The sequence below is a fragment of the Aythya ferina genome (assembly GCF_964211825.1).
Source record: "Aythya ferina genome assembly, chromosome: 3".
Taxonomy (NCBI): domain Eukaryota; kingdom Metazoa; phylum Chordata; class Aves; order Anseriformes; family Anatidae; genus Aythya; species Aythya ferina.
In genome coordinates, this window is record NC_140298.1 from 79065936 (window position 1) to 79093015 (window position 27080).

The following is a 27080-nucleotide window of genomic DNA, read 5'->3' on the forward strand; positions in this document are numbered from 1 at the left end:
TCCCAGTGCCCAACCCCCTCTGGGTGCAGACCCTTTCCCTAACCCCCAGCCTGACCCTCCCCTGTCCCAGCTCCATGCCGTCCCCTCGGGTCCTGTCGCTGTCCCCAGAGAGCAGAGCTCAGCGCCTGCCCCTCCGCTCCGCTCGTGAGGGAGCTGCAGGCCGCCATGAGGCCTCCCCTCAGCCTGCTCTGCTCTGGGCTGAACAAACCAAGGGACCTCAGCTGCTCCTCATACATCTTGCTCTCTAGAACCTTCACCATCTTCATAGCCCTCCTTTGGGCACTCTAATAGTTTTATGCTTTCCTTTTTTTCCTCTGTGCATCTTTCCAGGACTTGCAGTTGACACAGATGGCCAACAATGTGCTATCAGGTCCATTGAATGTTCTCAAATTAATCAGATACTTCATTGGCTCCTGCGTTGCTGGTGCTGCGGAATGTGCTGTGGTTCATGTGCATGGTTTTGGAAAATAATGCTCACAATTGCAGGACTGGCGATTGCTGCTTCAGAGCCAGCAAACAGGAGTTCTGGGCTCTTAACCCCTGAGCAGAGCAAGCGGCATCCTCAGCAGAGCCCTAGCAGCATGCCTAAACAGGCAAAGGAGCAAGGATCCAAAAATACGCTAATTTAAGCGAGAAAGTCCAAAGCACTAGAACTAATGGCAAAACATAGTGTATTTTTAAGTGTTTTGTTCTTTTCTTCCTGTAATTGTTAGGTGAGATGTTACCTGACTCTGCTGAATTTGGAGAGCAGTAGATTTCTAACAGGATGCTTACATAAATACATTGTGCTTCAGGAATATCTTTCCTTTTGAAGTTATCTAGTAAAAGAAATAGTATTGCTGTAGACACATAAAATAAAGTAGTCACTATCTATTTCTGCTTCGGTGTAGAGAGGGTTAAAGGGAGTCTGAAATTTCCATAAAATCAGCTTTGTCATCATTTGGGCTTGGACTGTACTCACGATCTATGAGTAACATGGCCGTCTCCCAGCGTAGAAACATTCCCCAAATATATACATGTTTAATAGTCTGCCCAATTCCATCTTCATCTCTAACACAGAACAGCTACTAGGAAGCCAAGATTCATTTTAATCATGTATCCATAATAACATTTTAAGCAGTTAATATCAATAAAGAATACCCGTGTTGTGTTTTGTTTTTTTTTTTTAATTGGGAGATTATGAAGGACAGGTAGGGGTGAAGCGTGGAATTGGTTTGCTTTTTCTGATTAACTTTAAAATACCACTGAAAACCTACAAAGTAAATGCTGCTTTTGTACTCCTACTTAACTAAAAATTGAAAAGGGCATTTCAAAAACACTGCTTTTAGTAGCAATCACTGCATGCTACTCTGTGGTCCTCCTCGCTTTCATTTTTTTTTTTTTTTCCTTAAAGCCAACTAGTACATGAAAGGTTACAAAGAACAAAAATAAACTCAGAGGTCATGAAGGCTGTACAAATCGTTTTGCTTTTCCTGGTACTGAAAGAAAACATTTCCAAAGTATAATTTTCAACTTTAAATAGACCTTCCTAGAATAATTCCTTAGTTTCTTTTAAGAAGGTAAGCTAAATAAGTTTTAAGTCAACGGAGTGGGACTGATGTTAAATTATTTTATTGTGAGAATTCCTAGTAATTGATTACAGGATACAAGATCCCTGTGTATTTTTATTTCCAAAGGAAATAAATAAGTCCCAAAATAAGCCATTTTCCCCTGAATTCCTTTGTTCCCTCAGGTCCATGGACAAGGCTCCTGTTTGCTGAGCGCCCTGCTCTGATCTGTTCTGAGTTCAGCAGACCTCACGGTGGGCAGGTTGCTTTGTGCTGGCACCTGCTGCAGCTCCAGGCAGAAGCCCTCCCAGCAGCTGCCCCTCTCCTCGCCCCACCTTGCAGCAGGGGGTGCTGCTCCTGCACTGGCAGGGCAGGGCTGGGGGCAGGCAGGGTTTTCTCCTCCTGGCTCCTCGGTCGGTGATGCTCCCTTCATCTGGAAGCGACATGTTGGAGCAGATATTCTGCGGGGTGGGATCAGTAAACCATGGGAGAGGAAGAGAAGGGATGGATGGAGTGTGCCTCCACCTCTTGCACAGGGTGAGGCCCCAGGGAGAGATCCGGCATCTCGCCATTCATGCGGTGCTTTCCAGCTGTCCTGTTTGAGGGACCCTTGACACTTCCCTGTTCTAATCCCCATGGGTCCCTCTGTGCTCCTTCTGTTTGTGGTATCAGTCCTGTCTCACTGCTCTGGTCATTTGGTAGTTCTTGATAACAACGTGAGACTCTGACATGACCACTCAGTGCTCCTGTGCACACACAGTATGTCGTAGAGGGAGGGAAAATCTGTTGCTTTCTTTGAGCTTCATGTAGTTTGCCATGGAGGTGGCAAGTGTGTGCTTTTGGAAGATTTTTGTAACTCACCATGCAGTGCTAACAGAAATGGTTTTTGATTCTCTGAAGGCCTGAGAGCCTACTTCTCACTCACCAGGGAGGGTGGGGATGTGCCTAAATTCTGGGGAGGTGTGCGATGCCCTTACATAGGCTGGCCAGCAGAGCAGGCTGCTGTCTGCTAGACGTCTGCATTCTGCTGGAGCCCGCACCATGCGTTAACTTGTGGAGATAAAGGAATCTTCTATTTATAAACCAAAGATGTCATAGGCAAATTTGCCATGCAAAGAGTGCTGTCACATACTGACCATTAGAATAAGGCCCTGCCTGATGCACAGAGATCAGAGAAATCAGATTCCTTATGGTCTCCTGGCTGTGTGCAAAATTAATGAGTGAGGGATGCGCGTTTTGAAGCAATGAACTTTAATTGCCGTGGTCTGAGGCTCCATAAATGAGGAGAAAATGTTGTGGCAAGTATTTCTGAAAGAATGTAGCACGATATGCTCTTTAGGTTTTCAAATAGATTAATCCATTGTTACTACGTGATCTCTGTTGTTGACATCTGGTAGCTTGTAGCTTGTGGTCTTCTAATGCAGGGAAAAAAATAATGGGAGCTGATTAGGTCTGGAGGAATTGTTCTTCTGTGAATCATCAGTTACGTGATCTCCATTTCTTTGTTATACAGTCCATTAGACTCAAATGTTCAGTAGTAACTTCTGGTTTAAACTTTAATCTGGGGTACTGATTAAAATAATAATAACTTAAGGTGTGCATGTGTACAAGCCATCAGGGTGGCCTGAATGTATATTGGGGAGGGGAAGGGGATGAACCTTGCTGGCAGGACTGTCTGAAAGCAGTTGCTGTGGCATGTCACTAACTGCAGGCAGCGCCGAGCCGTTCGACAACTCCCACCTCCTGGTGCACAGGTCTGACAGCGCTTCTGCAATTTGTCTGCAGAGCAGGAGGTCGGTCCCGTGCCTTCTCCCTGTATGCCTGTTTGAACGTGTGTCTTGTTGCCAACAATAAAACCAGTGTAAAGAAGCTCGGTTACTTTTTTCTTTTCTCCTCTCCTTTGTTCTTAAACCTGATCTTTTGCCGTTTTAAAGAACTATTACAAAGTCTGGTTTTACTGTTTCTATGGGATGTTTTTGAGCAGTCTCAGTCTTCCTACACAGAAGATGTTTTGGTGTAAACTTGCAGAAGACTTGTATCCTTCCAGGGTTTTACAACTTGCTGCTGCTCTTTGGATTACCTGCTTTGTAGTATGCCTCCTTCTGTGCTGGGGAAACTGGCCTGAGTGCATTTATTGTATTTTGTCTTACTGTGTACTGAATTGATGCTGCATGACAAGCATTGACTAGTTAAAGTTTTACTTTGCTTTGTTGCTGTGTCAGGTGTTGTTGACGTGGTGATTTATGAACTTCCTGTTTGTAAATGTTATATACAGGGAGCTCTACCTGGATATGAGGTACTGAGGGGAAGAAGAGCATCACGCCCGGCCGCTCACCTTGCCCATTTGAGTGCACATAATGGAGACCAAGGAAGAGAAGAAGGAACGAAGACAAGGCTATTTTGCTCGGTAAGGTTATGGGTTTTATTTCAGTGCTGATTAAAATATTAAACTCCCCGCTCTGCCTTTTTCACAAGGCTTTACAATTTTAAAATCATACATAAAAATAAACCCCGAGCTGTGTTATGTGTCCAAAGAGTGCTTTCTTGCCCTGTCCCTAGTGTTGGAGTGGTGATTTGTTCTCTTTGGGTAGTGAAGACAAACTTGAATTATAATTGTTATTTATAACAGAAAACTGTCCCTGGGTACTCAGTTGCACAGTGCACAGAAGTTGAGCTTCCAGCATTGCATTCTGGAGAGTGTTTGTAAAAATAAACATATCTAAAACAAAAATGTCTAAACCTAAAGCTTATCTGACTCAAATAAAGCACAGATTAAGTAGTATTATCTTGTAGGTTAAGGTGAGCTAAGAAAAGGTAGCTATATGCTGATGGGTTAAGCTGCCTGGACTTTATCATCTATATGAATACAAGCTACATTTTTTCAGTCATTCCTTTTTTATCATTTGGAATTGATTGTTCAAACAAAGTGACATAAATTTCCTGATAACTTTTACTTGATAATTTAGTATGTCTGTAGTAATCTCTGAGCTCTGATGTAAAAGAAGAACCAAAGCTCATTTACTTCTGTAGGGATAGGAGGAGGGATAAAATCAGTATAAAAAACATCTTTGATTCTGAGGAACCTCCTGCACCACTGAAATGGAAAAGTCTGTACTCTTTCTACTCTGTGTTAAACAACTGTTACTGAAACTGTGCTAAAACACCAGCCTAAGTATGTTACAGACACCTAGAGACATCTCTGTCACACCACCTTGAAGAAGTAGTGTGAAGAAAAGTTGCAGTATTGATTAAATTGCTCTTCGTGTGGCATGTAATCATAACTAAAGACTTTAGAAGGTTTTGTGGTGAAGGATACCTGTTAAGGTCAGGTAGCTTGCTTTTCATTTGGAGAAATGCAATTATGTCGATATTGTCAGAAAGGAATGTTGTGATTTATGATTCTGAGAAGTGGAAATAAACAGTCGCAGCTGTAGGCAGAGGATGTATCAAATAGGGGAAAACATATGTGAAGAGATTTCATAAAGGAAAAAGTAACTTGTTAAGGAAGACATGATCTTCAAGAGGTGTCTGAGTAAGGAGCTGTAGCATTGAAGAGAATGTTCTGAGTCCTTTCTGAATGCTGTCTGCTAAACAAATTGCAACTGCCATGAGATGCTTTCAGCCAAGTCCTCCTTGACATTTTATTTAATTTGTTTTGCAGCTTTTCTATGTCACCTGTGGCTATTCTCTTACAAGTGCTCACGGGGGCAGCGTTTCCTAAATGGGCACAGGACATTAAGTAAGGGTCAAAAAGACCTGAAATCAGTTTGGAGCTGTAGCACTTACCTGCTGTGTAGCAATGGGGAGGTCATCTATCTTTTTGCCTCCTGGCTTGAATCCTTTTCCTTTCTGTAGGTCTTAGGTCCTTAAGTGGAAGTTCCACTCTAAGCAAACCACGTATCGTTTCTACGCGGATGCTATCACAGACCCTTTGGTCATGTTTAATAGACACTGACACAGGTCAGAAGGCGTTGTGCGCAGCTCACATTCACATGCATCGTCTGGGTGAGCAGTCAGGGACAGAAGCAGAACAGAATTTACATGCCCACAGTTTTAGTCTGGCGTGCTTCCTCCAGCAAGCAGCTGCCAGAGTATCTCGCAGATAAATGCTCTGACATTTATGACATGATACACGATGGCCCATGGAAGTGTCACAGAAGTACCTGAACAGTTAGCTGGTTTGTATTGCCTTTAGTGCAAAGGCAGTCCTAGCAAGGCCAGTAACTGTTTGTTGATTTGTTTTTGGTTTTGTTTGTTTGATTTTTAAAGTGTTAGTTTTAACTTAAGTTGGAAACTTTTGTCTACATTAGGTGCCCAGTATTGGCACGCCTAGATAATTTACTCAGGCGGGTACTTTGTTGCTCTCAGTTTTGGTTTAGTAGCATAGACTGCAGACACCTGCTCTGTCCTTGTATTTGAGCACCTAAGTTTAATAGTTTTGGCCCTAGATTCAGATTGGTTTGTGTTCTACGTGAAATGTCCTGCTTTTCCTGCTAGCTTGAGCTCATGCTTATTAGGCCAAGAGCAACTTCGGGTGATACCCCAACACATGTATCCCTCTACTTCTGTTACTACTACTTCCATTACTCTGTTTTTTTTTCCTTGCCTCTTTTGTTTTGTGAGCCTAGGGTAATAATAGTATTTGCAAAAAGTAATTATATGTACGGTGGGTATATGTACAGTAAACATTCTTATGGGGCAAGGACTGCCCTCCCCCCATTTACTGTAATCTTGTTATGTCTGCATGAGATCAAATATTCAAGGGAGAGGACTCTACCACTTGCCAAAGCAGAGAATGGAAAACACATTAGACCCTCTGCCATCGAAAGGAAAAACTGTGCTCCATGTCTGGAGGGTGGGGGAAAGGGCTTTGCTCTACTGTGGGCTGAGGAGAAGGGTTCTGCTTAGAAAGGAAAGAACTTATATATGCGGTGCTGCTGAAATAAAATGTTTCACAGCAGGCTTGTGGGCTATATGCATGAAAATATATGGATTTAAACAGAAAACTTTACTTGCTAATACGAGGGGAAAGGTTGTTACGGTATTAACAAGGACAAAAGCACTAGCTAAAAAGGGGAGATGTTTGCATCTTAGGGAATTTTACTTTAAACCAGTATCAGTCTTAAATGCCTGCTACCTGAAACCTGGGCTCTGTGTTGGCAGCGCGAGGCAGCGTGAGGCAACGTGTGGGCATGAGCAGCAGAGCAAGCACTGGCCTCATGGCCCTGCCAGCACCCCAAAGGGTCTGACTTCCCACCAGGAGGCAGCTTCTTGTCTACATGCTCGTGTAGTCCTGGCCCCTCCTGGAAGTGTGCTGACAAACCAGCTCCTGCATTGCCAGGGGGATGTGAGGTTAACAAGAACCAACTGTCTGCATCTCGTTGCCCCACATTGGTGTTTCAAGTAAGCTGGTTTCAACATAAATCCTATAAAATATGTAAACTTCATGTACTGAAGAGATGCACTCAGCCATTGCATCTTTGTTCAGCAGGTCTTCATGCTCATCAGTGCTGCAGTTTTTCCCTGCTGACAAACTGCACTTATAATAGGTTCCTACCCCTTCTCATGGGAAGTGAAGCTAATACAAAGCTTTCCCCATCCATTGCTTCTGCTTACCAAGTGCTCCTTTCACCCAGCATGTGTTGTGGTAAAGGACTTGGTTGTCAAGAACTGTAACAAGTCACTTTTTCAAGTGAAATAGAAATCGCTAGGAAACTTCTCAAAGATCAATTTAGATTCCTTATGCAGATAAGATGTTACAGCTCGTGGGAGTTTAACAGGCAAGAAGTAGAAGAGTAACATGCATGCATAGATTTCTCTTAAGCAATGGGTCCTTATTTAACACTGCTACTCCTACTTAAAGACTGTCCTGCATAGTTAGGTTTCCTTGCCTTTTTTTTAACCGTGTTTCCAGGCTTTTCTGTTTACTTCTGTGCCGATAGCTCCCAAATGGACCAATGTCACTTCAGCTCTTGAACAGAGCTCTGTCTCCTCTTGCCCTGAAGGCTCTCCTGGTATCCAGACAGTCAGAAATAAATGGTACAATGTGATATGGATGAACAATGGTACATCTGTGTGTATTGGGTCTGTGCTCTGCTGTTGCTTGCCTGTGACATTTGGTTCTTTTTACTGTGGTTATGGGCTCTTGAGTCCTGATACAACGTGCAGTTTTCCTCTGTGCTGTGCTTCCTTTGCCTTCCCTCTGCTCTTGCAGAAAGCCTCTCAGTTTTCCTCTGCCAGCTTCATATGATCGAGTTCAGAGTTATTTCACTCACTTATGGTATTTGCATGTGATACAAATGCATAAACTTCAGATAATCCAAATTTTGTTGTGCTGAGATGCAGTCTGAAAGCAGTAAGTTAACAAAGTAGCTGTTACAGTACCAAGACTATTCTCTCATGCCCCCAGGAAGGGAATATTTCCTTTAGTACAAAGAGCAGATACCCCCACCCTGGCTAACTTGGTGTCTCTTGGTATATTCATTATCATTGTTGCTTATAGAAACCTAGTTCCATTTCTCTCAAGAATAGTTTTTAAGACAATTATAAAATGAATAGCTATTACAAATTTCACTAAATTTCACAAAGAAACTGTTGAAATGAGTGACACATGTCATGAAAAGAATTGAGTATAAGTTGATAATCTGGAAGACTGAATGTGCAGCTCGAAGCTGGAGTTGCTTTGCTTGCAAAGTGCTGTGTTACTGGATATATTTGGACAAGAAGTTCTAGGAGATGGCAAATCACAAGGGAAGAATTTGAGCAGCTCTCTGAACAAGTGACAAAATAGGCTTTTTAGTTTTAAGTTTTCTGTATTTCTTAGCTCTCGTTGCTGTGAACTAGCCTTTTCCATGCCTTACATGATCTGTCATTGCTACGTGAAGAAACTTTCAACTATTTCCTTAGCAGAGAACAACAAATACATCCTTTATTTGGGGAGAAAAAAAAAAAGGTGTTTTTCAACAACTAGAACAAGTTGCTTACGTTAATCTTATTAATAGTTGTCTCTAATCTGTAATGATCTTAATCTGAAGAATGCTTTATAGAGATGTACGTTAAGACTGATATTTACTTTGAATGATTTTATTTTATTTTTTGTATAGTTTCCAAGGGACCTATGAATTTTATTTCCCAATTTCTTGGTCACTACTGAGAGTTTTCTGAAGTCAAAGATGAAGTACTTCTATTAGGGAAAACATCGTCATGGGGAATTGGGTGCCTTTGTGTTTGTTGAGTTTACTGTTGTCTTGTTAGCATCATTCTTCTGGAAAAAAAAAAAACTATGTAAATGTCTGGGACATGCTCCAAAGCCCATCTGAGTAGGCAGAGGCTCCGTTTAGCTTCAGATTGCTAATACGCAGTCAGAGGCTGAAGCCAGTTGTACAGCCTGATACTCACCTCATGTTGCCTTGTGATGTGAATATTTAAGGAAAGTGATGAAATTCACAACTTGTTTTAATTTTGTTTAGATTCTTGGTTTAGATAGCTAAATTTGCATCCATGCAGATTGAGATTTGCACATTCAAACAAAGGCTTACAAAGATTATGTGCGTGAGTGTTAAGTACAGTTATCGTTTACTTGTTACTTAGCTCTAATTTGCAGCTCTTCTCTTCGATAAATTATTTTTAATAGCTAAAAAGAAGTAATACAGTAAATCATACACAGCGTTGCAGTAACGTTAGCTGTTTACAACCTAACTTTACCCTAACCTGTAAACATTTGCAGTTGGTTGCAGTAGGAGTCAGCGATACCTAGCTGAGGAGCTCTCAACAGCTGCAGTCTGAAGAGGAGTGGGCGAAGGAGCCGCCCGCAGCCATCTCGCTGCTGTGCTCCTTCCCTGCCCCTGACACGCGGCTCCTGCTGGAGGCAGGGGGCTGGCTCACGCAGACCCTTGCTCTGGGGCAGCACCATCACTCCTTGGGTCAGTTTGCTGCATGTTACAAACCAGTAAGGCTGTAAGCGGACCCATTTGGAATCTTTCTGGGTTTATTCTCTCATTGCGTTGAGTGCTCCTTGCATTACAGTTTCGCCAGCAGTTGTCTCCTCGCAATTGTTCTTGCTCTGCTGAGCCAAAGTGCTGATGTTTATGCAGGTTTCCTGTAGCACCCATGGTTTATTTTTTGCTTTCAGAAGGAAAAGTTTCCACACATTGTTTTTAAAACAAACCGTCGTGGAGGTTTATCTTGGGTGTGAAGAATATTCAAGCCAAGGTCCTGGAGATGCATAATTTTTTTTTTTTAAATGACTTGAGGAAATAATACTTCATTTCAGCTCATCTGTATAATGGAAGTTCCTTAGCTCTGCTTCCAGACGCATAAACATTACCTCATAGTGCTGTTATTGGAACTAAAAATGCAGTTTATTCCCATTGTTTTGACCAATAATGTGTATGCCTGAGGCGTTCTATTTTCTAAGAAAAGGCTGCAGATATCAGTCTGTCAGATTTATAGGTGCAAGCACATTATTTGCTCTGTTATTTAGGTGTGTATGCGCGGGATCAATTTGATACGTTGGCTGCTGAGAGAAGCCATAAAAACGACTTTCTGAAGCATGCAGTGTTGCTATTTGGCTTCTACTTACTTAAAATGGAAGGGTTTCAATGTTTTTAGCAGACTTTCTGCCTGCTGCTGTGTAGGTTAGTATTTCATCTGTCTTCTGCAGCTACTCTAGTTTTCAGGCATTAAAGACTATCTAGAATTTCACAGACAGCAGCATAGGAAGATTTTGAATAGAGCTTTTTTGGGAGGGTGGTGAGATCCCTTCGATGCTTGAGAGACATTTGCTGTACGTTGCTCATATAATTACTGTTGTGTACGTATATAAAAAATGAAAGCTTTCTTTTTATGATAGATGTAAAACCTGAAAAAGGAGGGTTGGGGGAAAATTGCACCTGCTGTTTCTGAAGCGTGTTGTAGATGTGATGTTTTGCAGCAGAATGTCAGATTGCTGCTTAGGAACTGTTTCCTCATCTCACACTGCTGCTGTTGTTTTGTATTAGCAGTCTTGTAATCCTGTGATGCCAGGTGAGAGCGGAAGAGCAGCCTGAATTATCACCCTCTACTTAGCCCGTGAATTATTCTCGATTTCAGCGCTTCCTCTGGGAAATACAAACAAGACAGTGGCTTGTGCGGTGCCGGTCCTGGGCAGTGCTTTGTCCTCAAGAGTAGTGGAGTCACCTATGGTCGAAGGAGAAAGCTGCTACTGGGTAACAGAGTTCAGTGAAAGGATGGAATAGGGCCCTGAGACGGGGTTTTCTGAAATTTTCTGATACCATAAATGGTATTTATGGAAATTCAGAGCTGCGTAAGGCTGGTTACATGGTTAATCTCCTCACCCGTTCTTTTCTTCCTCTCTGCATGTGATGGGACTCGGTAACAGTGTGGGTTCTGTATAAAGGGGTGTGGTAGTGTGTGGGTTTTTGTTTCCTTATTTTTAGGAAGGAGAAGAAAGGGAGAGTTCCATTATGCTCCTGATTTCCTTGAGGGCCATATCACAGAACATGCAGAGAAAAGAGATCCATTTTTTTCAGTCTTAAAGCGTGCTGTCTTACAGCAGCAATTTCAGAATCTTCACTGGTTAACTTGCAAGATCGGTGCCCAGCTGGTTTGTTAGGCAGCAAGTGTATGGTGCCCTTATATCTGCTTTTCCCAGAGGGACCTTCGGGTGTCTCTTATCAGCTTTTAAAAAGAAACTGTAAGAAAAGAAACCGATTTAGCCTCCTCTTTTCTCGAACATAAATAGTTACACGATAGGCCTTTTGATGTAGGAGTCTGTGCGGTGTCGATAAGACTTGCTGCTCACGTAGCCAAATGTATTTTGTCTTCCTCTCCTCCTCTCCCCACTCTGCCTGCAGCCAGGTCTGCTTCAGGCACAGCCTGCAACTTCTCTCTGTGCTCTCAGAGAGATTTAAAGACATTGCATCTCAAAGGCTGTAAAAACGTGGGAGCTTCAAAGGATGACCTTCTGCATAGGTGAGACTTACAGTTACCTTTATGGACGGCGCTGCGTTGCTGTAGTGCCCACGGGTCAGCCTCCCAGCAGTGTTTTCTCTTCTGCTCTTAGGACCTACTGCATACAGTTCTCCCTGTTCCCAGCAACTAAGCCTGCTTAAAGCTGGTGGAGATCTAGCACTAATGCCTGGCAGATCTGTGCCTTACGCTGATGCTGAGAGCATGCAGCTAACACAAGAGGTGGTCCCACACAGACTTAGTTTTGCCAGGTCTCCTATGGGCAGCAGTGCTGCTGGCTGGGAGCTGCTGGGAGCGGGGGCCCCTTTCAGGAGCAGCCACGCTGATGCTCGCACCTAAGGAGACGCCTGGCAGGGCTGATTTCTGCCATGGTGCGGTAGATCATCCCTTGTTTGTGCTCCAGGAAATCCTGGCTGTCCCACCACCTTGTGACAGCAGCCCCACTGAGCTCTCATGTGCCTTGTGCCTCGTGGCTGGTAGGGCACAGAGTATTTTGAGAAGGAGCAGAGTCAGCGTCTGGAGGTCTGTCACAATTTGCTTGGGAGAATCCCTGGTTCGATAAGGCGCTAAGCATCCACCTTCAGGAAAAGTTGCTGGCATTTTTGGCCCGCAGATGAAGTCTGCTCCTGTGACTGAGGGCTCCTGCCCTTTTGTTTCTGCTGTGTGCCATGTTGTCTGTGCTGGCTTGGCTGGTGAGAGGGTCTGCTTCTCATAATGGTGCTGCACGTCTGGAGTGGAAGGTGGTGTACCCAGTGAATGATGCCTGCAGGAGTGTGCTTTTGGAGAGAGGCAGGCTTTTTATTTTTCCTCTTCAATGGGGCTTTGGAGGAATTGGAGCAGCGTAGGAGCCTGTGCTGCAATTCTTCATGGCATTAGTCTCTCTGTGGTGCCAGGCTGGTGTGTTCCCATGCCCTCAGCATTAACCCAACCTCCAGATTGGGTTTGGGAGCAATTTCTCCAAGCCCTGTCTTGCTCCTGCCAATCCAGTTACAAGGAGTGGGTTCTAAGTGTAGGTTTGTGTTTTTTTTCTGCCTTACTCTGTAGTTTGGGCAGGGCCTGTTGCCTAGGATCAGCTGAAATTTGAGGACGTATGTTAACTGTGCTCTGAGTCTGTGATGCTCCACCACTGAGGTCTGTGGGATTTTTCTTGTTGATTTGTGTGGGAGGAAATCCCAGGGAGAGCAGCAAAATTGGTTAGGAATTCAGGGGGTAGGAAGAGAATTGCCCTTTGTAATGCAAATGAGCCATAAATCAGGCAGCTGGCTCTGAGTGTCTTAATGCACTGAGCACTTTCCTGTCGGGCAGCAGTCTCTTTGGCATGGAGAATGTGACTTGTGTAGCACTTCATCTACTGGTAATAAATTCAGGCTTTTACCTCTTTTTTTTTTTTTTTTTTTTTTTTTTTTTTTTCTGGAGTGCCTGTAGGCTTAGACTTAGCATCTAGCCAATCGCATAGGCACTGAACTTAGCTTGTATTTGATGGTTTTGATTTAACATCATGTTTCTGTGTTGTCAGCTGCTGGATTTTTGCTTTTGGTAATGCTTCTATAAATACATGGCTTCAAGGTGTCTGTCGCATGTTTAAATCAGATGATCTCTCACACTCAAATCTTCTGAAGCCGAGGTTTGTGGGAGCCACGTGTAGGAACAGAGCTGTGACCAGGGCGGTGGATCATGTCCAGCCAGGCCAGGCAGAGGAGCAGTTAAATTCAGGAGCACTTTAACCTTCTCTTTTCCCCAAGCTGTTACTCTGGCCCTCTGGGCTCCTGGAGTCCAGAGAACATGGAGGTGGATCAGAACCACTCGTGTCCCCTTTTCCTTCGTGCTGCCAGTGGTCAGGATCTGCTTTCTGCTGTTGCTTTCTCCCTGTGGTAAATCCCAACCATTTTTCACTTAAAAGTGAAAGCACAGTAATTTATTATTGTGATAGAAGAACCACAGAGAAATTGTAAACGTAACGGAGCACCTGCCCCACTGGCATAGTGCTGTGGCTACTGAGCAGCGTCAGGCCATGCCACATCCCTTCACAATAAGGTATGTCCATACAACAAGCTGCACTGACACGCATGCTGTGTACATGTAACTGCCCTGTGTAGGCAAGCCCTGCCCTGTCCTCTCATCTTAGTACTTATGGTTAGTGACCTTTTGATCCAGGTGGTGCCTTGCTATTTGGTATAGAAGCGTGGATACAAATGCTTCCTGAGGGGGATTATTGTTCTCAGATATGAAATACCCGTTGTATGAAACAACATCGCGCATTATCCAAACACAAAAGCTGCAGCTTCTTCTTTTCCCCCAGCCATTATCAGCATTGCTGGGTGTTTCTCTGAACTTTAAGCCAAATCACAGGATCTTCCACATACGTGCATGTTTCTTCTCCTGTGCTGAGTGTCACTTAATTGGAGCTCTTTTCAGAAGCCAATTAAACTGCTCAGCCTGCTAAATAGCTTGTAGGTTGTTTGGGAGCAATGAATGCAAACGTAGAAGTGAGACACACAGTGAGCTGGAGAGCTGAGACACATAGTGAGACGTGTTTTTAATAACTCCTCTGAAATGCTTTAAATAGAAGCTTTTTCCGCTTGTGTCACGGTGCTTCGTGCTGTAAATTTGTTCCTGAACAGATGAGTTTGCAGCCAGCTTGTAGGCATGTGCACCGTATCCCTTATGAGCCCCAGATGTGATCAGCAGAACCGCAGGGAAATGCTGGTGGCAGCTGGATAGCTCCAGTGCCGCCTGGCGTCCTGGCGTTGCGCTGCCTTGGCGGGCGGGCCGTGCAGAATGGTGCAGCAGTGAAGGTAGCCCTGACATTTGAATGGCAATTTTCAAAGTAACTTCTTAAATAAAAGCAAAAGCTAATGCACAGATCAGTGATCTCGGTCTCAGTCCCCTCCCTTCCTTAGGATGTCTCTTTTAAGGTTCATTTAAATAAAGAAATAATGAAACTTTAGCCATCGTTACTTTCTAATTCCCCTTACCTTGGTGGCAAAGTCAGCCAGATGACTTAATTTATCAAGTTAAGGATCTACTTTAAGAAGAAAAACGTGTTTTCTTCTCTTCCCTACTGCTGTTGGGGAAGCAGTGCCACTGTTTCCCTCCTTTCTGCAGTAGGGAGAGCTACACTCCTCCCAGCTCTCACAACTCAAACCCTACTGAAACATTTCCATCGTCAAAGTGCCTTTTCTGGACAAGTGGGAAGAAGATCCCACAATTACTTCAGTGCTCTTGTCAAAGGGTTGGGTGGGCATCGTGTAGCCTGTGTCTGGTTTGGCTTTCTGGCCTCCTCTTTTTGAGGATCTCAGCCTGATAGTGCAAAGAAGGCTGTAGTTTGACCAGCCCTGCAGTCTCAGCAAAGTGCCTTTGAACTGGCACTGCTGCATGAAGGAGCAGTCGCAACGAATGTTCACGGCTGCTTTTTGTATCTGTTTATGTCTTTAGCAAACACAGCATGCCTAAGCTATTTATTTTTAGCTGCTTATCACTTTGTCTGGCAGTATTACATGAAACAATTTATCGTTATGACCCCAATACGCGTTGTAGGTACAATACTGAAATACCATTCCCTAGGTTTTTCTTTTGGAGGTGGGTCCCAGCAACATTATTGCTGCATGATGCGTGTTGCTTTCCCCTGGATTTTGCTTTGACCATTGAATTTCATTTGCTATTTTATTGCTTCACTGTAAATGTTTATTGCTATTTTAGTCACTGAGCATTAAACTTCCTTCTGACTTTTTGGTTTAATCAAAACTAAAACTGAGTATATTTTCAAGAAAATATGGCTCTTATCTGAGAAAGTGGGTGAGTAGTGCTGACTGCATTGAGCAATACACATTCCTGTAGGTCTACTAATATCCTGTAGGCTTCTCTCTTTTTTTTTTTTTTTTCTGAAGTTCTCAATTCTTGCATTTATTTCCCTATTTAATCAATTAGTAATCTAAAAGATCCTTCCTTTTGGTCTCATGGAAGTTGAATTTATTGAAGAACCCGTAACTGAGGCAAAGAAGGAGGAATTGATGAAACTTCTGGGGATCAAACATACTTCAGCAAGCCTGATGACCACGTGCTTGTTGTCTTCATCAAACAATCTTCGCAGTTCAGTACAGCGTGACTGTCCTGTGCAGAAGCCGTGCAGCCTCCCTGTACTGTCCAGCTCAGCCGTGTGAGCACAGCTGCGGTTTCTGTGGTTTCTGCGGCTCCAACACGTGGCTGTCAGCGGGAGCAGAGCTTCAGCAAGTGGGGAGCAGATGGAGCGGCGTGCGCCAGCCGAAGGGGACCAGTCAAGGCCATTCCTCCCCCAGCAAGAGGCTCCAATGGAGCAAAAGTGTCTCACTGAGCCAGTCTGGGAGGAATTCACTGCGTGTGTAGGAGAGGGTTTGGGATGATTCATGAGCACTATGGTATGAGAAGTGTCTGGCGTTGTTAGCAAAGGAGAAGAGGGGGAGCAGGATGGGATTATGATAAAAGTCAGGTTGGTATTTGCGGCGAGATAGATTTGTGGTGTGGATTTAATCGAACAATGCTGTTCAATGAATTTAAGGCAAAGTTAAAGGAGTAACTCTTAAGGGAGAAATCTCTTCATTTTACATTCTGTCTAAAGCTCCTCTTCAAGAGCATGCAGTAACTGGGGCTCTAAAAGACGGAATTAAATAGATGTCTAAATCAGACTAAAACAGCTTTCCAAAATCCTGTCCCTATGGAAAGGTTTTCATTAAGTTGTTGTCATGGCAATGGAGTGCTGAATGCTTCATAACCTCTTTCGCTAAGTAAACAGAAAAGATGGGGATACTTCATGCCTTGGAAAACAGAGTTTATTTGCGGGAGCACTGTATTCCTAAATTTAAGAAAATAAAACCTTTTGTAGAGCTCAAAACTCCCTTGAGTTTTACCCTGGGAAACTGTGAACCCCCCCCCCCCCCATCTAAAATTAACATAAGAGAGAGCTTAAGTAGATTATTTAAGATTCAGTAGAAGACTTGGGGGAAAAAAATAACATTTTCTCATTTAATCTCAGAACAGTTTTCTATCAGAAGGCACAGCCTTTCTTGGATTCCAGAATAGCATGGCTACAAATCATTTCCTCCATGTTACAGATGATGAAACAAAGGTAAAGGGAAAGGTAAAGGGACGTGAGAATGTAAGTTACTGGCAATATCAGGAAGAAATGGACATACCTGAACTGTCAGTACAGCCCTTTACTCCCTGAAGCATGGTTCCTTTCTTGAGCATTGCTGATGGCTGACCATGTGTAAAACCCAGAGCTGGTATTTGCTGTCAATTAGTAACAGGAGTTCCAATAAAGGTAGAATTTTCCAGCTTTGACCTGTGGTACCAATACCAGAGGTTTCTGTAGCTGCTGCGTGCGTTGTCATTGGGATGAACTGGCAGAGTATGGCCAGAACGTGGGCACTTCTCAGTTCATTGCAGCCATGTGTGATGTCCTTGATAGCTTATTCAGAGTTACTTTTATCATAGGGTTTTCCCCCCTCCGGTTAATTACTGAAATTAACAAAAATGCATGCCTTCCCTTATTTTTCCCCTACCAGTCTGTTTCAGTTGTAAACATACAGCCTTGTGGCTTACTCATTTCCAGAACAGGATGCACACCAGCCTGAGGCGGCGGCTGTTTGCTGGAGCGTGCTTTCTTGCAGGGTGGCCACTATTTACCGAGATCTCTCACTGGGGATGAACACTTCTCCGTGCTGTTGTGAAGTGAAAGTAGCTGCACTGAGGAAGTCGGGAGAAGGCGTTACAGTCTGGCAAGCAGGCTGACTTCCTTTGGCTCTGCAAGCAGTAATGGTTTGCTTTGCCTGAGATCACTTATTCATCAGGCTACATCAGATCGGATCACAGCACAGTCATGCTGCAAGGTTTCTGTACGTAATTTTTGAACACAATGAATTTGATTTATACAGCCGTTCTGGATGGGTGGAGAAAGGCATGTAGCATACAAAGAAATTAGTACAGCTATTGAGTGAAGAGTTGTAAAATGTAGATGAAAATGATTAATTCTGAAGGAAAAAAATGTGTATATGATTTTGTGCACAGGGCGAATTTACAGGAATCTTGATGGGAACAAAGGGGATTAAAATAGTTGAAGAGTTTCACAATTTCTGTTTAACCTTATTGCATGTATGCACAAATAATGAATTAAAAGAAACGTGTTTGTGGAACCTGATCTGTTTGTGCTCTGCAGGGTGTTATGCTGATGGTATGCCAGATACACACACAAAAACCAGCCTTGTCTTAATAACCTGGGAGGTTTTTAGGACAACCATCGATGGGGACCTCGTGCTCTTTATCTGTGATTATGTATTGAATACACACAAAATGAGTTCCAATTCAATTACTAGTTGGGCCTTTCAGATGAATAAGTGTGAATTGAAACCAAATGCATTTTCTAGAATAAAAAAAAAAGTTATCTTACTGTTAGATTTGTTTCTTTATTTTCTCATATCAGGGATGCATTGTTTTCTTGATTGCTTGTAGTCTTCTAGTGAAAGTTTTGCAGATCACATCACCTCTCCTTTGTCTGATCAGTTTGCTTTTTACACTAATGACCTATCTTGGTGATATGGGAAACTCCATCCGTTTTATTCTAAAAATGCGTGTTTATTTGCTTCTTGTAGGCAATCAAATAGACTTTGATCTGGAAGATGAACTAGGTAATTTCTTAATGTTTCCTGGCTCTTTTCCTGTAAGTCAGTGCCCAGACTCTTTTTTTTCTAAATCAGTTGCAAATTAATTTAAGCAAGCCCTGCTGACATCGTACTTTTACCTGCCCACTCTGAAATGCTATGCCTTTCAGCTCACTAGTCTTTATTAAATCATATGAGAACGGTCTTTGTGTTGCAAAATGCTCTTGTTCCATGTTCAGCCTAAAGAGCAGGTGCCAGAAATCTCTGCAGCCAGCTCCCAGTGTCCATTAGAAACTAGTTCCCCCTGATTTTCATGGGATTTGGTAGTAAAGCTCCCATGCCATCCATTTTTCATGGTAATAGACTGAAAGCTTTTACTGGAAAACCATATTTGGACAAATTTAGAAAATGGAGTATCAGTTGTTGCTCAGAAAATGCTTTGAGGAGCACTAAAACGATGCCTCTGTGTAAATACCGAAGACGTGCTTTGCCTGTCAGAACCAATTAGCATGAAAAGCTCTATCTGTTGTCTAAATGAAATTGCAGATGTGTAAGACTCTTCAGAAACAGCAGTGGTTTTGCAGATAAGCTGTCTCCAGCACTCCCTTTTTCTCTCCCCCTCTTCCTTCCTCAGCAACTTCCCTGGTGAAACACGGCATATTCCTCGACTGTGATACTGAAAAACAAACATCATCTGCAGTAATACTTTGTCCAGATGCACATTGTTTTGTCTGAAAGGCTGTTTTAATTGCAACACCTGACATTGTTGTCAAACTGAGGGGCTTTATTTACTTATGTGGCCTTCAGCTCTGTTTGGCTCTTGTAAGGTAAAAAATAGTTCGGCTGGAAGGGGCCTTCAGAGATCATCCACTCCGACTGCCCAACCTCTTTAGGGCTAGCCCAAAGGTAAAGCATGTTAATGAGGGCAGTATCCAAATCCCTCCTGAACACCTACAGGCATGGGGCATCAGCCACCTCTCTCAGAAGCAACAATGCTTTTGTTCAGAACAAAACCACTAGATATCTTCCAAAGCAGTCAAAAAAGGAATAGTTTGACAAATGATGTTCTTAAATAGGTTTTCCATGACCATTCTTGCCAGGAAGGGTAGGAAATAACAGAGAGCTGGGAGAAGAGCAGCAGGTGAGACCCTCAGTATCCAACTTGTTCAAGAGAGGAAGGGTTTAAAACCTTAGCATGAGCAGGATTGCTCGTGTGCCTTGCTGCGATGTGGACCTGCTGCTCCTTGCCTGTGGTCAATTATTGAGCAATACACAGTTCCCATTTGACCGTCTGTTGGGCATTTCAGTTGAGTCAGTGCTAAACAGCCTTCCTGGGGTTGCCGTCTGGTGTGGGAGATGCTGAAGGGGTGCCCAAGGGGATGGAGTTTTGTTTAATATGCAGTGGCTCTCCTGCCATGGTGCCTACAGCCCAATCTCTGCAGCGCTCTGCCAGTGCATGTTGGTAATGAATTGCCTGGTGCACATACAGGACTTCAGTTTTGCTGTTCTAAGAGGGTGTACTTAATAAAGGCAAAACATGTAGTGAATATGAGGCTGGTTTTACAGGGTTAAGTGGTGTTGAAGGCTTGTTTTTGGTTCCTTAGGGAATTACAGCTGAGGTCTTTGAAGAGTGAGTAAATTGGGGTAATTTTGGCCAGGCTTTAGAAACCTTAAAAAGCAGCATCTTGTCAGCACAGATCATAACCCCAGGCACAGCTGCAGTGACTCCTGCTCCTGTGGTGAACATCACAGGTACTCAGTCCTCATCCAGTGCTTTTTCAGGGTCACTGTTCTGGGAGTTGGGTGGTCATTGCCTTGAAACGGAGGAGTGGGCAGGACGAGCAGGCTTGGCATTAGCTGAAAATCTGGCGTACGTCTTGAAGAGAGGATATGATTTACAGGCACCCCTGCCCATCTGCAGCAGCAGTGGTGTGCTGGGGCTGCTGGAGGGTGCGTGGTATGCGCAGTGTGGGGTCGGCACATGCATGCAGGATGGTCATTGTGGCACCGGAGTAAAAACTCAGGGGCATGTCTCATTTACAAGGCAGCAACCAAGTTCAGCCACGAGGTAAGGATGTGTCATTTTAGTGGAGCAGGCTGCTCTGTAGAGGCTTCTACCAGGGCTAATTATAGACATTGTATAAGCAATGCAACTGCAATGTTTTGCAGGTGTTAGAGCAGCCTTTGATCGGGTTTGTGCCTTATTAGTCGAAGATAAGCTTCCTTTGCATACCCAAATTTTCTCTAATCTAAACAAAGCATTTCATCTGATACATAGATGTATTCACTTTTATCTTTCAGAAGTCTCTGTAGGCTGTTTTCATATGTAGTCAGGACCTGGTCTGTAAAATTTCACACATACAGAACCTGTTTTGCTGTGCAGAGCGTGAGCTTCTACTGCCTGCCTCCCAGATCTGTGGTTTGAGCAATTAGGAAACCTCTGCGCAAGTAGGACCCGTCCCTACTGAGTTGGCTGCAGGTAGTGGAAAGCATTTAAGAAATGTGCATAGAGATGTGTGAGACAGACACTGCTTTTGTGAGACTGTCTTTTGGAACGCTTCGCTGGGAAACGCTGGTTACGTGTGGCCTGTTAGACTGACCCTGCTTAGGAGTCTCAAACTTGGGAACTGGATTTAATGGTTTTAAAAACAAACAAACAACAAAAAATCACCAAAAAGTAAACAAAAGTGGTTTGTAGCCTAAAATGTCTTAATACAATTTTCACTGTTCTGTGTATTTATTTTTATATAGTAGCCTGAAACAAATATATTGTTAGAGTATGTAAGTGGTGGAAAGAACCATCTCTCAGATTAACCATTAAGTTTTTCCATACTTCCCTAAACTGCTCCTGGAGGTCACGTAACCTTTCGACATTTGTGGTGAATCCTTGGATGTCTGTATTTTCTGTCTGTATCTCTTACTGTGCATGTAGCTGATTTTTTTAGCCTCAACAAGCTTCATTTACTACTTCTTCCCTTAGGTACCTTGTAACTAAGAAGTGAATGTGTTAGAGAGAAGCATTAGGTTTTTGTTCCATGTGGAATGCATCAGTGGTTCTTACACAAGTGGTAACTGAAGGTACTTTAGTGATCCTGACCCTCAGCCCAAAAAGTAAGCATTGTTCTTCCTGAAAGTCCGTGGCAAAGACGATGAATTAGCAGAAAATGGTTTTAGGATTCCTGAAGCATCTTTCTCGCTTGAGCTTGTGTTTTAAGGCTTCTTCTAAAAAGGGAATGTTCTTCTTGGTGGTAATTTGTCAGATTTATTGGCAGGGCATTAACATTTTTCTCAAAAGAGATCAAATGTCCAGAAAATGTTCATGCGCAAATCATTTGTGACCACGTGGGTCGCGCTGCTGAATGAGCTGCTGGTGGCACTCGGGATGCCAGGTGACATGAGCTGTGCAAGAGCACATGTTGGTTAGCGTGGGTGGCCACTGGTAGATAACCTTGGACAAAATAGAAATAAATAACAAGTTTATATCAAAACAAGCAGCATTCTATAAAGCAGGAGCAGTTGACCATGAAATTACTGTTAGGTGTTGTATTATTATACATTAGGATCTGAAGTTTTATTTTAAGTTTCACCCTGAAAACATGGTTCTGTTTTCTAAAGGTAGATGTATTTGCTTAAAAACAATTTTTTGACTGTTCTTTGTTTCTTTTACTAGGGAAGAGGAACAGGGGAAACAACAGCAAAAGCATTATCTTTTTTTTTTTTTTTTTTTTTTTAAATTGTTCTTGAAAAGATAACCTATATGTGGTGATACGGTGATTGAAGAGCATGCCCTAGAATAATACGAGATACACATGCAAAGTCTGGCTTTTACAAAGTTACAAGCAATTTTGATGTTCAATTCATTTTAAAAATCAAGCTAGCAAGTGAGTTAACTTGTTTGCAGAGGTTAGCTATGTCTTCATCTTGTGTTTTGTTTTCTTTTTTTTATGCACAGTTTGAAAAAGAAGAGGCAAGCCAAGCAAAACGCTGAGACTGTCTCTGCCAATTCACCTGGATCTCCTGTTTCCAAAACTCCTGCTGAGAAAGATGATGGAAGTAAAGTTATTTTGGACCAAATCAGTTCCTCTGAAGACAACTGTAAATTTTCTGGGGAAAAGGAAACTGCTCCAGACAAAGAAAAGAAAAAGAAAAAATACAATCAACTGAAAGACATCAGGCGCACAGAACTTAAAAGATACTATAGTACTGGTGAGTTATCAGTAGAGTAATTTTAAATGCATTTGCTTTGATAGCTTGTTAATGTATTTTTCTCTTATTTTATGGTCTTTCCTTCAAAGGTTAGTTGACTCTGGATATCTTGTCTGTAAAAGCAAACAAAATTGTGTTCTACGTATCCTCTATTTTTAACTTTACCCTTCCGGTTCTTAAAGAAAAAGCATTTCTTGTTTCTCAGTTCTAAAATACAGTGTTACAGGCAACAGTTAAGACTATTATTGCAATTGTTTTTCTAGACTTTCTCCAATGTTTTATGAAATTGGAGTTCATTTTTTTCCATTGGGTTGTTTCTTAAATGATGTACATTATTATAAGACTTCAGTCTTGATTCATCCCAGTTTGTCCGTTAAAGTGTGAACAAGTAAGGAAATTAACTACATGTTTTTAAACAAAATGTCAAAAGTTTCATGTGCTGAAATACACATCATGTTCTCTTCCTTCCCTCCCACTGTATTGTCAGTACCTCAGTCAGTCATAAATACATTTCTTTACATTTATTCTTGCAATTAATTCAGAGAAAATAAAGTCTGTGCATAAATATATGTGATATGAAAAATTTACAGATGTTTGCAGTTCTGGATTGCAATTTGTGAAGTACTCAAAGTATTTCATAAATTCTATCTAAAATTACTTATCGAGAGGGAATTGGAAAGGATATTTTATAGGAATGAACTCTTAGCTTAAGAGAGCTTTTTTTTTCTTTCTCTTTAAAGAAGAAAGGCAACAAAATACTGCAGATATTGTGCAAACAGACTTCTTTCCTGCTCACGCAGTGTGCGTAGACAGATGATTCCTGAGGAGGAATCGCTAGGAGAAGGAAATGAATCAGCAGTAAAAGTGCTGTTACGCATTGACTGCCACGTGCAGACTAGGCTGCATCTAAAGATTTTTTTATGAGGCAATATGGGCCTTCCCAAAAATAAGGTAAATCGTGGAGCAATGTTTCCTAGCAAGCAGAGGAGTTTGCAGTGATGTATTGACTGTAAGTTTTGGCAGGTTTGAATCTAATAAGTTCAGTGATTTGGGAACTAAAAGAAAAGTTGCTTCAGTGTTGTCTTAAGAAGTTCTTACCATGCTGTTCTTGAAATAAAACAAGTAGAAGGAAAACTGAATAATTATTAAGGAATGAATCTGCACTGTTTTGTTAGAATGCTGGTTTTAGACACAAAGCCCACAACACACACCCCGAAGTGTGAAGTCCTGTTGTATCGCTAACAAAGCGCTTCTCCTAAGGCGTCAATTTATTGTTGGTTTGTACCTAAAGGAATTCAGGGCTCTGTGAGGTAGCTGGGGTTTGTTTCTCTAGTCTGTCAGGAGTCTTGTGAGAAGCTTTGCGCCAGTTGGTGCTTGCTATAGAGAGATGGGGGATGGCGTGCCTCTGTCACGGGTCCTTCTGGCTGACGTGGGAGAATAGAAAGCTCTCCAGGTCTTCCTTGGCTAATGATCCAGCAGTCAATACAAAATGAGGTTTTACTAATGTTTGATAAGCATGCTGGTGTTTTGTGTGGACTGCTGTCATTGTGGGGGTGACTCGTCACAGTGTTCGCTGTCAGGCAGATGTGCAAGGTTCTGCAGTGCACTGAGAAATACAAGAATTCAATTCTACTGTTGACCTGAGCACAGACCCTGCTGACAAAACACATAGAGAAACCCCTTTGTTATATAAACTCATGCTTTCAGTCCTGAGAAATGAAGATTTTTACCCAACTGGAGCATCAAAGTCGTAGAAGCGAAAGCTTAGAGAGAGGTGGAAAATGGTTGATTGTGAAATAAATATAATAGCTCTGTGTTCCTTATGCAAGTCTCAAAATGCAGTAATTTCAGGTGAGACATTAGTTGCTGCAGTATTAGCCTGCCTGTGTTACATCGGCCTTCCTCCCCTGCAGCTGTACCTGTTAACGTGGTTACTGTGCTCAGCCACTTGTCACTGCAGCCCTCCTGAAAGTCTTTTTTTTTTTCCCATGTGATTTCTTCTGAATTTTCCCTTCACTGATGTCTCTGAGATTGAAGTGATCTCCCTCTCATTCCTATGGTTAACCATTTTTCTGGGTTTGCTTGCCCAAAGGTGTTTTTTTTTTTTTTGGTGTTGTTTTCTAATTGTCCAACTTTAACTTAATTGCCATATTAGATTTCCTGAAAGTTCTAAGCATTACTAATATTTTTTCCTATTTTTTTCTGCACTTTACCAAAATGCCTAATTTTGCTAGTCTAAAGAAAACGCATTAGATGCAGCAACAGTTGTGTAGTTTGTCTGATCTGCATGTTGGTACGATGATGCGTGCATAATTTATTTTGTGGCTTCATGGAGGTCCTGCCATAAGCTGCTTTGAGCCCAGCAAGGTCGTGTCTCTCCATCTAAACAAATGAAGACCTCAGCCGTCTGAATAATCTCCCTTTCATATTTTGCAGGACCACAAATGCTTTGTTATTGTTGTTAGAGAAACAGGGAAGGAACATGGCATCTGACTATAATTTGTTCCTCACGCACTGTGTCCCTTCCTTAGAAGCTGGTGAACATTTGCCTTTATAAACTTGTGAATGCTGGTGGTGACAACCTTACTTTTTCCACTTTGAATTTTTCCTTATAATTGATTTATGCAAGAGCTGTTAATATTTGAGAAGGATTCTGTTGATTAGATCAATCCCTCTCCAGTAGGGTGACTGCAGTGCAGCTTCTGAAGGCTGCGGAGAGCTGGAGGTGGTGGTGCTCCCTGCCACATTTTGTAGAAAACAGAATGTTTAAAGGCTTATTCTCTGAAGCAGACGGCGTGCAGCTGTGGGTTGAGAAGCTTCTGGCCAAGAGCCGTGGTGTGGTGATGTCCGCAGCCGGTGGGTGGCATCGCAGAGCCGGGGAGAAGGAGTTCAGCACCCTGCAGAAAGGAGCCCTCCAGCATCCACCTCCCCATCCAGGATTGTTCTGCTCAGCATGGCTTTTGGCACTGTGGTGGCACCGTCACAAGTAACCTAGGGGTACTGCACTACCCATAACCTCTCTCGAGACACTGCTGAATGGCTGAACAGATCCCACCACCAAGTTTCTCCTGTGTAACCTCATGCTTTCGGTCTCTATTAGCACTTGTGTTATTTAGTGGCTTTGTATTGGTTCTGCAATATGCTTGTACCATTCAGTCTCCAAATCTCACACTCTAAAATATTGCTTTGCAGATATAGCCCTTGTTTTCTTACCTTGAAATGACAGAGGCACCAGTACTGCTGCTCTTTCTTTTCTGAGGACCCATGGAAACAACGTTCTCCTTATTTTTTTTTACCTTGTCTCTTAGCTTATGTGACAATTGGCTTTTTAACTTCATCTCATGTTTTCTGGTATTATTGCTGCAGTAATCTTCTGTCAGACTTCTACGGAAGTATTTGTTCAGCGCAATGCACTTTCTGCTTCGGCACCCCAGCTGCTATCCCTAGTGCCCAGGATGCTCTGCCCTTCCTGGGATAACCCAGGTGACCTGCTTCTGCAGCTTGGCTACTTAGTTCAGACGCACTTTCTGTGGGAAGCCTGTTTTGTTGGAAGGTGTTGACTTCCCGAGCTTCAAGATATATGTGTAATATATATCTGAATATATGCATGTATGTGTATATGTATATAAATTATCTTTCCTTTGTTTTGCTTTTTTTTGTAAATGTCACAGGCTCTAAAACACTCCCACAAATATGAGGGTGAGTTGCAGGATCCCAGTGCTGGAGCTGTAACAGCCTGGAGGCACCACTTCAGTGTCTCTAGGGCAGAGTCCACATCTCTGGGACAAACTACACGGGTGGGATGCTGTGAGACTGGGAAACCAGCATTTCTGTCAGGAATTGCTAAAGCAGATGAACGTGATGGTGCTTTGCCACTGAAGACTGAAAACAATACGGCATTCTGAAAGCAGTGTGGTAATGCTGTAAATTGGGGCTGAGGGCAGCCTTCTGAATTTCATTTGTATATTTACTCCAAAACAATATCATGTGACAATATCAAGATGTGCAGCATATTCCCAGGTTATACCGATTTTGCTTGAAATTGTCATCAGCATATGTGAGGAATTAGTCACCATTAAAGAAAGCATCATGAAGAAAAGCTTGGTATAGGTTACTTGCCCCACATCACACGGGTTTATCAGCAAAACAAAGTCTAGTTTGCTAGCTTATTATCCTGCCCTCTACTCATAAAGCCATCCTTTCTTTTCGTGCAGCCTCCTGTTCTCACTCAATGCACACCATTCAATTTCTGCAGCGAGTGGGAGGTCACACTAATAGATCTTCATCTTGTTGTGTGTCTGATTTCTGTCCAAAGCAAGCAGGAGTCCTCAATACTGTGACAGGAGTCCCGAGAAGGAAAAATGGTCTGTGCCCACATAATCAGACAAGATAGCACACGTTGAGCAGGGGGTGCCAAAGCAGGTCCCCAGAGGCGGGCAGTGGATTCCTTTATGGTTTGTTCTCCCTGACATGATTTGGGCAGGGGTGGTATGGGAGCAGCATGGCATGCGTGCAGTTACAGAGCCTCTGAACCTTCTGGGTAGCTGGCCAAGAGCAGTTGTTGGTCAATAAAATGGAGAGGATGTAGCAATTTTAAGCACTTGCAGTGTGGTGAGATTTGCCCTGATTGGCACCAAATCAGCAGAGGAGCTCCCCTCATACAGCTAAACTTACTGCCACTTCCAAAGCTGATGGCTGCTTGCAATGAAGTGACAATTATTGTAGA

The 27080-nt window shown here is 42.8% G+C and overlaps 1 protein-coding gene across 6 annotated transcripts in view; it reads left to right on the forward strand.

Moving 5' to 3' along the window:
• Positions 1-27080, forward strand: part of NCOA7 (nuclear receptor coactivator 7) — an 88954-nt gene that overhangs the window by 17265 nt on the left and 44609 nt on the right. For all 6 annotated transcript variants that reach the window (XM_084512812.1, XM_084512814.1, XM_084512811.1 and 3 more), the window contains exons 2-3: positions 3823-3954; positions 22101-22354. In XM_084512812.1, coding sequence (XP_084368938.1) covers positions 3905-3954; positions 22101-22354 — 304 coding nt within the window. In that variant the 5' untranslated portion in view covers positions 3823-3904. The remainder of the gene's footprint in view (positions 1-3822; positions 3955-22100; positions 22355-27080) is intronic.